Genomic DNA, 12,172 nt, shown 5'->3' on the forward strand with positions numbered 1-12,172 from the left:
AAACCCTGTACAGGGTCGCTATGAGTCGGAACTGACTCTATGCACATAACAACAACTTAGACCCACTGCCCTCTGAATTTCTCATCTATATGCTTTATTTCTGCCAATTTGATCTCATGTAAATAATTCCTTTAAAGCATTTTTTACTAATTGAACTAAACGTTGCTTGACTTAAAGATGACTGCAAGGGATAGTTTCAGTTCAAGGTTTAAATATTACCTCAGGCTAATAGATTCAGCAACTCCTTCCATCTCAATGGGTCCAGTAAGTTTGGATTGCATGGGATTGGAATTCTGTTTCACATTTCTCCCCTTCTGGTCAGATTCCAGCCATTGAGTCCTTTATCAAAACATTCTGCAACAATAGCCGGGCACCATCTGCTTCTTCTGGTCTCACGGCAAGAGAGGCAGTGTTTCATGGGGGCAATTAGAACTGGAACCAGTCCAATTCCTTCTCTGGTTCCCAGGTCTCCTTCCTGCTCTGTTATTCCAGGGGATTAAAGAGTAATTGTATCTTGTATGCTGTTGTTGTTGTTGTTTAAGTGCCGTCGAGTTGGTTCCGACCCATAGTGACCCTGTACAGGATTTCCGAGGCTGTAAATCTTTACGGGAGCAGAAAGCCTCCTCTCTCACAGAGCGGCTGGTAGTTTCGAACTACTGACCTTAAGGTTCGCAGCCCAATTCGTAACCACTACGCTACCAGAACTCCTTTGTATAGCCACTCACAATCTTTTAAGATTCCAGGTACTACTCACCAAACTAGGAGGAAGAATTTGTTGTTGTTGTTAAGTGCCATCAAGGCAGTTCTGACTCATAGTGACACTGTATTAGGTTTCTGAGCAGCAGTTGGTGAGTTCAAACCACCAACTTTGAAGTTCAAACTGATCTTGTGGTCCAGTGCTTACTCCACAGCACCACATAGGGCTCCTAGGAAGAATAGAAACTCTAAAATCAGTATTAGACCAATTGACTAGATTGTCCCATGAGAACATGACCCTAAGTCATTAGACATAAAATTAATCCCATGAGGTGTTTGGTTGTTTCTAAGTAGGAATTCTGGTGTGGCGCTGTAGGATAAGCAGTGGATTGCTAAGGTTGGAAGTTAAAACCCACCAGTTGCTCCTTGGAAACCCTACACAGGGTCGCTATGAGTCAAAACTGACTGGAGGGCACTTAACAGCAACAAGAAATAGTATCAACAGCTGCATCCCACCCCCTATATTTTGGTCTTGTTGCTGTTGTTTCTGTGAAATTACATACAACACAGCATTTACCATTTCATCCCATTTCTAGTGTATTGCTTAGCGATATCATTTACTTTAGTCAAGTTGTAATCATTGCCCTCACTGTTGTTGTTGTTGTTGTTAAGTGCTGTTGAGTCGGTTCTAACTCATAGCAACCCTGCATAGGATTTATGAGGAGCAGCAGGTGGGTTTGAACTGCTGACCTTGTGGTTCACAGTCCAGTGCTGATCCTGTAGCACTGCACCAGGAATCCTTAATCGATACCAAGTTTCCCATCAGCATAGACATAAACTCACTACTTCCCAGAGAATATTCCCTTTCTCCCTCCTCCTCCCTCCCCACTCCTGGTAACCACTAATCTAAAAAGCACAGTATCTTAAGTGTAAAATGAGTTAAATTTTCACAAATTGTAACATGTGACATCATATGTAACATCACCCAGGTCAAGAAACAGAACATTATCAGCACCTCAAGATCCTTCCTTATGCCCAAAGGGAGTCACTAGTCTGACTTCTAATATCATAGATTAATTTTGCCTGCTTTTTGTACTTTACATAAATGAAATAAAGCAGTTTTGTCTGGTATCTTTCACTAAACATTTTTTGCTTTAAAATTCATTCATGTAGTCATTCACTCCATTGTCCATTGTTGGGGTATGTTTCCTTATATGATTTGTTGTAGTTGTTAACTAAAGTCCTGACGTGGTGCTGTAGGATAAGCACTGTACCGCTAGCCATAAGGTCAGAGTTTCCAACCCACCAGCCACTCCTTGGAAACCTTCTACAGGGTCACTATGAGTCACAACTGACTTGAGGGCACTTATCAACAACAACATTGCTCATGAAGGAGCCCTGATAGCACTGTAGGATAGGCATTGGACTGCTTGCTACCTGCAAGGGTCAGCAGTTCAAACCCACCAGCCACTCCTTTGGAGAAAAAGGAGGGTGTCTGCTCCCATAAAGGTTTATAGCTTCAGAAACTCTTTGTTGTTGTTGTAGTTCAGTGCCATCAAGTTGGTTCTGACTCATAACGACCCTGTATAGGATTCCCAAGGAGAAGCTGGTGAGTTTGTGCCATCGACCTCGTGGTTCAAACTGACCTTGCAGTCCAGTGCATTATCCTGCAGCGCCACACCAGGACTCTATGAGAACTTTGGTAGGGATGATATAAATGGTGTTCTTTCCATTGCCAAGAGTTGGGGGTCCTCATTAGGACTTTGCCTGAAAAGTTGCTAGGCTCCTTCTTTCAGTAACACATCTATAATAAATTGCTTATTAATCCTCTTTTTAATGTCTGCTTCTGTAGAATCTGAGTTTGAGAAGTGTGGAAAGTATTTTCATTTAAATATTAGAGAAAAAAGTCATCAGTGAATATGTCCAATTAGATCAGGCTTTCTGAGAACTTATAGTTGTTCAGACTGGGCAGATGAGATGTTAGACCAGGCTAAATATATGTTAAATAGAATATATACAACTCCAGAGCCATTTTCACATCTTGAGGATTTGGGAGACACTGCATGAGGCTTCTGCCTGCTAACACTTGGTCACAGCCTTCAGGGACTTTCTAAAAGAGATGAGACAGACAAAAAGATAGTTAAATATAACTTAAATATATGTTAAGTAGAAGGTGATAAAGAACTCCAGAGAAATACTAGTGATCAGATGGGGAGAGAAGAGAAGAGACTTGAAAACTTGTGATGTCCATGATGTTTGACCGAAACATGGGAGGATGAGTAGGAAATGAAGATGTAGTATAAAGACACTTCAGATAAAGGCAATGATGTAAACATAAGTCTATATTTTTTAGGAAATATTAGGAAGCAATTAGTACAGGTCCCTACATTTTAATTACACTGAAATCTAAGTGAAAACAAAGTTAATTTGATTTTTAACAGGTGATTGTTTATTTCAGATGGTCCACCAAATCCAGACAATAGAAGCTTAAGCAGAAGTGTAGATATTAATCAATACTTCCACATCATCAGTGGCACTACAAATATTAACTAATTCTTCCAACACAAGAATATCTTCTGATGAATGACAGTATTTAAGGAATAGTAGAGTTGCTGTATAGGAAATGGACCTAATAATGTTTTCTGTAGAAGAGGAGGTATGGATTTCTGACTGTTGTTCCTCTTCAAGTCTCAAATGTATTCCAGCTGTTTAATCTCCAATGACAGCTTATACAACTCCAGAGCCATTTTCACATCTTGAGGATTGGGGAGACACTGCATGAGGTTTCTGCCTGCTAACACTTGGTCACAGCCTTCAGGGACTTTCTAAAAGAGACAAGACAGACAAAAAGATAGTTTTTGAGAAGCTTCTCAAAAACTTTCAGGATTCATCAATGCTGACAGCAAATTGGAATGTCAGAACCAAAGTGATGAATGAAATCCAAAATACACTTCATGTCTCAGTGAAGCGTTCACCCTAGGGCAATGTTATGGACTGGACTGTGTCCTCCAAAAAGAAATATGTAAGTTCTAACTTGGAAATAATTGTGGGAATTTTTTGTTGTTGTTATTTTAATGACATCACATCAGTTGTTGGTGTTGTTAAGTGTCATTCAGTCGGTTCAGACTCATAGTGAGCCCGTACAGGGTTTCCAAGGCTGTAAATCTTTTTGCAGGAGCAGAGAGCCTCAGCTGTCTCCTGCAGGGTGCCTGGTGGGCTTGAACTGCTGATCTTGTGATTTGCAGTGAAGTGTTTATCCGATAGAGCCACTACATTCTTATATCACAGCAGAGCAAGTACTAAATCTAATCATTTTGAGCAGTGTCTTATATGAGTCAGGATCATCTTCATGGCAATGGGTTTGGGTATTTTGATTTGGTGTCTTATAAATAGAGAAGACATCATGCTTGGTAAAGTGAAGGGTCAGTGAAAAAGAGGAAGACCCCCAATGAGATGAACTGATACAGCGGCTGCAGAGATGACCTCAAGTGTAACAATTCTGAGGCTAGCGCAGGACAGGGAAGTGTCTCATTCTGTTGAAAACTCAGATCTGAGGCCACAATACTTAGGTTTGTAAGAGGGTTGCTATGAGTCAGAAGCAACTCCATGGTACCTAACAACGATGACAACAACAACAAGAGCAGAATGGACAGAGAGACACACCCTTAGTGGGGAGACAAACGCCATGTGAGGGCTTGCATATAAGAAAGAAACACCACGGACTGTTGGAAAACACCAGTAACTTGGAGAGAGGCCAAGAATCAATATGATCAAGACCCTAATTTGGACTTTTAGCCTACAGAATTGTGAAAAAATAAGTTTCTGTAAAGTTACCACCTCTAATATTTTTTGTTATGGTAGTTCTCAGTGACTAAGGCAGGCATCAAGGGTAATTTCTGAAGCAGGAAAGGGACACAATGCAGGAGACACCCAGAGGGATCTTCAGGGACAACTACAGGGAATGTTCTGGTAACTCGTCCAAAATGAAGGAAAAACATAGAATTTAATGCAGAAAATCTCTAAGCCTGGTGGCCAGGTCACTTGGATCTATGGGGTTCACTCCTATCTAAGGGCCTTGATCCCTCTTGCTATAAAATGAGAGAATTAGAAGAAGTTGCCTCAACCAGCTCACTACAGTCTTTAAAGTTGAAAGTGCTTACTCTCCTAAGTGATTTAAACAACTCAGAAATGAATCCTAACAAAAGTCAGATCTCATCCATGCTGGCTGGGACAGTGCTTTGGGGAAAGTTGCCTTTTTAAGGGTATTTGTGTTACTTACCCACTTACACTTGGGCACCTCTGGGTACCAGGTTCTGTTCTCTGAACATGTGATAGTTTGGAGACCAGTTACACCATAGCCAGGACTGCACTGGACGGTGACATCTTCAGCCTCAACATACTGATCCTTATTTACGGAGAGCTTCCCCTTGTTTATTTGAGGTTTCAAGCACAGAGCTATAATGGAAACACATCCTTGATTCTCAGAAAAAGATTCTATAATAGATTATTGACGGGTAAGAAACACTGATAATAAATTATATTCATTCCAAGAGCTGCTGTTTGACTCCATTTATTTTATAATAATAATATAATTAATGATAATAGCAATGTTTTTAAACACATGATACAGGTTAGTATTAATACCAGTGCAAACCAGTATTACTTTCTGCATTTGACTAGGTAGAAAAATCAACTCCAGAGGGTTTGTATAAATCGCTTAAGGTCACATTGCTTTCAGGTAGCATGATTATGTTATAAACCTAGGAACTGTGGCGTTAGATTCTGAGTTTTGAAACTACTAGATTCAAAGTCTTGTTCTTTGCATCTCCTAAATATGTATGTCTTTTTAAAATTTTTATCCTCCTTCTTTTCATATCCTCCTGTGTTAAACATGATAGTAGTGAAAAATGAGCTCCTTAAGCAGTTGCTAGCAGTGTGATAAACTTGCTATGTGGAATAGAAAGGCAAACTCAACATCGGCCTCTTCATGTCACCATAGATTGGTGGTCAACCAAAAACTCTCTTACCAAGTGAACTTCATTATGACTAGGTTCATTATTACCTGTATGAGGCTCTAGCAGAGATAGTAAGTACTTTAAGGATGTTTGGAATTGACTCACGGATGACCTCACTCAAACTTAAGCAGGTGGTCAGTAAGATTTCGCTAAATCTTCATTGATACTCTCAAATGAACAATTGTTATCCCTAGGTCCAAACCAGAAATACATGTACGTGGAGTTGACGTAAATATATACATTCGACTGATGACAAAGGTAGCACTACAGAGCTGTGTGGAAACTATGTTCGATTTTATAAATGGTGCAGGGTTAACTGGCTATCTATTGGAGAGAAAACAGTTTGGCCCCTACTTTACACCACAAGCAAACAGCAATTCCAGGTGGATTGGAGATGTCAATGTGAAAGGTAAAGCAATAAAGTTTCTAGAAAGTAATACAGGAGAATACTTTTGTGACCTTCTTGTAAGAGAATATATTTTAAACAGAACAAAAAGCTCCAACCACCAAGGAAAAGAACCAAACTAAATTAAAATCTAGAATTCAGTTCCTTAAAACTAATAAACTACTGGTAGAAATGTAAATTGTTACAACTGCTTTTGAACAAAATTTTGCAGTATCTACTAAAACTGAGTATGTGTAAACCCTAAGAAACAGCACCTCCTCTCATGTTTATTCTCAACAGAAACACATGCACATTTGTACCAAGATACATGCCTGAGTGCTATTCCTAATAGTCTACAACATGGGAGAACCCAAACTTTACCAATAACAGAATAGATACATAGCATATGGTATCATCATCCAATTCGACATCATACTGAAATGGAAATGAATAACTTACTTGCAAGATGAGAGATAATTTTTAATAGTATGATACTGAATAAAGAAGCCAGGCAAAAATAAATATACATGATTTCCTTTATACAAAGTCCCCAAACAGGCAAAACTAATCTGTGATTTTAGCAACAGAAGAATGACCCCTTTGGGAAGGAGGATAACTGGGAGAGGGGGCTTTTAATGCTTTTTGACCCCACTGGTAGTTCACTTTGTGATCATTCATTGACACCTAAGATTTCTACACAGTTTTGTTGTTTGTTATAGCTAAATTTAAACTTTTATTGAAAGAAAACAATAAATGGTCCTTATTTAACTTACTGCTGGAAAGATATGAGTTGTTAACAGTGGTTACTTTAAGATTGTTCATACTTTGTAAATGCTGTACTATGTTCATGCATTAATTACACACACTAACAAATAAATGTAAAAATACAAATTTCTAAGCACTGCCTCTGGCTGGGAGAAGGCTCCATTCATGGGACATTCATGGAGATTCTACATTGTTAGCAAAGGGCTCTCAGTGAAGCTGGAGTTACCTTTACATTGGGGAGCTGGAGATGACCACTGTGAATGTGAGCAGGTGATTTTAGCATTTCCAACCAGAACATAGCCGCTGTCACATTTATACTGCACTTCAGTCTTAAATGACAGAAATGGGCTCACGTCTTTGTGGGATCCATGGGCAATACTTGGAGGCATCCTGCAATCTTAAATGGTGAGAGAGAACAGGGGAATCAAGTAAGTCTGAGTTTCATTTAACTAACATTTCAGAGTGAGGGACCCCTCCCGTTTTACACAATTAGGTCATGGAATTATACTCCTAAGGACATTTCTTGACATGATCTTTCACTCAACTTTTACACTGTAATGAACATTTGGTGTAAAGGCATGAATGTAGCCACAAGGAGTCACTCTGTAACAGAATCATACTTGGAAATCATGAAGCTAAATAAAAAGTAGGCTTACAAATTATTTTTTAAATAAAATGCAACAGCCCAATCGAAAAATGATCAAGGGATTTGAACAGATACTTTTCTAAAGCGACGATGTTGGTAGTCAACAAGCAGATGAGTAAATTCTCAACCTTGTTAAACTGAAAACATCAAGCTTGTAGGTCATGGCAAAGGAAACTCAGAATAATTCTACTGTGTACACGTGGGTCACTATGAGTCATATTTGAGTCACCAGCAGCAACAGTGACAAGCACCAAGAAGCCCCCCATCATTGTCATTCTTTTGATGTAAAGAACCATCTTCCAAATAAAGATGTTTCCTTAATAGTCCCCCGATTTCCCCTGTCCCATACTCAGTGATTAAAGAAACCTGATGTCCATACTTTTATATGAGTCAGAATGTCCTCTCTAAATTGTCCTAAATCCTCCATTTTGATGCCATGCAGCTATGCCCTATAGCTATTTCAAAAGCGCTCTGGTAACATAGTGGTTACGAATTGGGCTGCTAACCTCAAGGTTGGCAGTTCAAAACTACCAGCTCTTACGCAGAATAAATACAAGGCTTTCTGCTCCTATAAAGATTTTCAGCCTCGGAAACCCTGTGCAGGGTCACTATGAGTCGGAACCCACTCCATTACTTAACAACCACAACATAGCTATTTCAGGACATGTGTTTATAAGTATTTTAAACATATTATAAAAATTATTTTCTCAGGCAAGAACAAAAGTTGCCTAATGAAAAAGGAAAATATTTTTATAAAAGTACATTTCCACTTACATAAGAAATGACTATAATAGTAAGATCAACAGTTCTTTAACCAATTCTGCCAAGTTCTCTCAGACTCTCATTTCTCACTTATTTGTAAAACTTTGTCCACATTTCAATAACAATATCTTACATTTATATAATGGCTTGTAGTTCTCAAGGTGCCTTCTTGTTACTCTAGAAATTTTACTCAGTATTTGTGACCTTAGATAATATTTTTTGCCTTATATATGAAAATTGTTTTCTAATTAATCAGTAAATAAAATTGTAGATGGTATAATTAGCCTAATTAGAAAATAACTGTGTTTTACAATTTGGGAGCCTCAATTTAAATATAATAAATCAATTTGAAAATTAAAAAAACTATTCCTTGCTTAAACAACCTCACAAGGATTTTTGCAACTTTGATACTGTGTTATTTTAGACACAGTAACAACTTATATTGGAAAGTTAGAATCATTTCTTTAGTATTTTAAATGCTCTATTTTCATTCTTTAGCAAAGTTCACTGTGCTCTCTCAAAATTTTTCTGAATTATCACCTTTGACTAATTAATTCTTCATTGGAACCTTTTTCTCCATTGCTTGGAAAAGCTCTCCCATTTCCCCAGAAGCACTGTACTCACCACACAGAGTTGAAGGATACTGAAGTACGGTCAAGACCCCAAAGAGGCACAGTGCTGGAAAGCTGTTCTTCATCATGGGGGACATGGTACAGAGTCTTAGAGGTGCAGTCCTGGGACTCAGCGTTCTCAAACAACCCCGAATGCAGATGAACAAAAGTCTTCTAAGAAACAGTTGAAATAGTGCTTGAGCCTTGGCAAATTCCCAGTACTGTCACTAAAGAGGAGGAGCAGGATGACTAGAAAACCAGGCTGTGGGCACAGCCCTGACAGAGTCAGGAGCTAGAGACAGACGACAGTGCTCTAGGATCCAATATATTGAAACTTAATCTAAAACGTTCTCAGTGTTCTGATGGGGCACGTGATAAGTTCTTTCTGGACATGCACATAATGCTTCCTGAGGAAATGAGAACAAAAAACACTGCAGTTCACGTATGATGCATTTAGCACCATGTAAATGGTGGGCTGTGCAGGGATTAGAAGTCAGAGCAAAAGAAAAAGTCCTGAATAAGAAGTTCCTGCCCAAGGAGTGGTCTCATCACTTAGGGGTATGGGCTGCTCATAGAGGAAGGATTTTTTTTTTTTTTTTTTTTTTTGGTACCTTTTTTTATTTAAGCGCTTTTTCTTCTTTTTTCTTTTTTTTTTTTTGTGGATTACATAAAAGTTTACAGGGCAGATCATCAGTTTTACATAAAACAAATCATACACTTTGTTTCATTACAATGATTATAATCACCTACATGTACCATCAGTTACCAATGTTTCTCTCTATTCATTTTAGCTTTTTTAAAAAACAAAACAAAAAAACACTCAGGCATGTATAATACCTTACACCACCAAAGGGCACATTCTGCAAGTTTGCCTCCTGGCCGCCAGCTCTTAGTCCCTCTCTTCCCAGGAATCTAGAGTCCTCAGCTGCTCCCTCTTTCCATGTCCCTGTCTCTGCCTCCATCTCTGGTGTCACTGCTTCTCTGGATAAGGTCCTGCATTCCGCTTATGTTCTTCTCCCTTGATGGTCCTAGGGTCCTTTATTTCTGGACTGTAAGATTAATCACTCCCTGTTTTTGTTATAAAACGTCATGATTTTTTTTTCATATAGAAAGTTGAGTATATTTTCCAGACTGCCGAAAGCCCACACAGAAATTACAAGTTTTACAGAGTGAAAATACTCAAGAATCCAATGCAAACAAGAATTATTCCTGCAAGACTTAAGTGGGAAATTTCATCCCCAAATTCCTGGTTTTTCTGGTGTAGATTGTTGCTATTTGCCATCAAGTCAGTTCTGACTCATGAAGATCCCATGTACAGTAGAATGAAGTATTGCCCAATCAGGTGCAATTTTCATGAGCATTGGTATACTCAAGTACACTCTTGCAATGACTACATAGTGCCAGTGCCTTCCAACTTAAGGGGCTCATCTTCCAGCACTATGGTTACATTGTTCTTGCTAGGTGCCATGGAGTCAGCTCCAACCCATAGCCATCCATACAGAACAGAACAACATGCTGCCTAGTTCTGCTCCATCCTCGCAAACCTTCCTATGTCTGAACCCCTGTGGCAACCACTGTGTCAATCCAGCTCAGTGATGATCACTCCCCGCCTTTTTTGTTTTTAACTGACCTTCTACTTTACTAAATATGATGTCCTTTTCCAGGGATTGACCCCTCCTGATAACATGTTCGAAGTACATGAGACAAAGTCTCCTTCTAAGAAGCATTCTGGCTGTAATGCTTCCCAAACAGATTTTTTTTTGTTCTTCTGGTAGTCCATGGTCTATTTAATATCCTCCACCAGCACCAAATTAAAAGTCACCAATTTGGGGGAGCCCTTCTTTATTAATGTACTAGCTTTTACATGCATATGAAGTGACTAAAAATACCCTGGCTTTGGATCAGGCATAGTTTATTCTTCAAAACGACATCTTTGCTTTTTAATGCATCATTGATTTCCTAACTGCTGCTTTCGTGGGCACTGATTATTGATTCAAACAAATGAAATCCTTGACAATTTCGAGCTTTCTCCAATTATCATGATGTTGCTTATTGGTCCAGTTGTAAAGATTTTTGTTTTCTTTATGTTGAAGTGTAATCCAAACTGGAGGCTGTAGTCTACGATCTTCATCAGTAAGAGCTTGTCTTCACTATTAATAACCAAGGTTGTGTGTTATCTGTATATCACAGGCTGGTAATGAACCTTGCTCCAATTCGGATGCTCTATTGTTCTTAATAAAGTTCAGTGTCTCAGATTATTTGCTCAATATGGATTAAATAATGAAAGGAAAACCCTGATGCACAATTTTCCTGATTTTCGGCCTTGCAGGTCCCCTTGTTCTGTTTGAACAACTGTCTCTTTGTCTCTGTACATGTTTAATATTGGTACAATGAACTGTTTTGGGATTCCCATTCTTTGCAATATTATCCATAATTTTCTAGGATCCACACAGTCAAATGCCTTTGCATAGTCAATGAAACTCATATAAATATCTTTCTGGTATTCTGTTTTTAGCCAAGATCCATCTGATCTCAGCAATGGTTATCTCTCATTCGGTATCCTCTTCTGAATTTGGCTTAACTTTCTGGCACATCCTTATCAATGTACTACTGAATCCATTTTTGAATTATATTCATCAACATTTTATTTGCATGTGGTATTACTAATATTGTTGGATAATTTCTGCATTCTGTTGGGTCACTTTTCTTTGCAAGGGACTAAAATACAGGTCTTTTCCAGTTGGCTAACCAGGCAGCTGTCTTCCAATTTGTTGGCACAGACAAGTGGGCATCTCTAGTGCTGTATCCACTTGTTGAAACATTTCAATTGGTATCCCATCATTTCCTGGAGCCTTGCTTTACACCAGTGCCTTCAGTACAGCTTGAACTTCTTCCTTCAATGCCGTTGGTTCTTGATGATAAGTTACTTCCCAAAATGGTTGAACATCAACCAATTATTTTTGGTACATGATTGTGTACTCTCCTATCTTCTTTAGATGTTTCCTGTATCATTCACTATTTTGCCCATAGAATCCTTCAATATTACAACTCAAGACTTGTATTTTTTCTTCAGTTCTTTCAGTTTAAGAACTGCCAAGTGTGTTCTTCCTTTCTGGGTTTTTAACTCCAGGTCTTTAACATATTTCATTATAATACTTTACTTTGTCTTCTTGAAGAGCCCTTTGAAATCTTCTGTACAACTCTTTTACTTCATCTTTCTTTGGCTTTAAGTATTCTACTTTCAATAACAAGTTTCAGAGATTCTTCTGAAATCAATTTTTGTCTCATTTTT

General features: G+C 38.6%; 1 protein-coding gene across 1 annotated transcript; it reads right to left on the reverse strand.

Moving 5' to 3' along the window:
• Positions 1 to 3,386: 3,386 nt before the first annotated feature.
• Positions 3,387 to 8,978, reverse strand: LOC102835625 (C4b-binding protein alpha chain-like). The gene is made up of 4 exons (XM_006834204.1): positions 8,894 to 8,978; positions 7,088 to 7,258; positions 4,976 to 5,151; positions 3,387 to 3,521 (listed from the first exon to the last, which is right to left on the reverse strand). Exons 1-4 carry the CDS (start codon positions 8,976 to 8,978, stop codon positions 3,387 to 3,389), a joined length of 567 nt encoding a protein of 188 aa, XP_006834267.1.
• Positions 8,979 to 12,172: the final 3,194 nt, after the last annotated feature.

The sequence above is a fragment of the Chrysochloris asiatica genome, unplaced genomic scaffold (genome assembly GCF_000296735.1).
Source record: "Chrysochloris asiatica unplaced genomic scaffold, ChrAsi1.0 scaffold00009, whole genome shotgun sequence".
NCBI lineage: Eukaryota > Metazoa > Chordata > Mammalia > Afrosoricida > Chrysochloridae > Chrysochloris > Chrysochloris asiatica.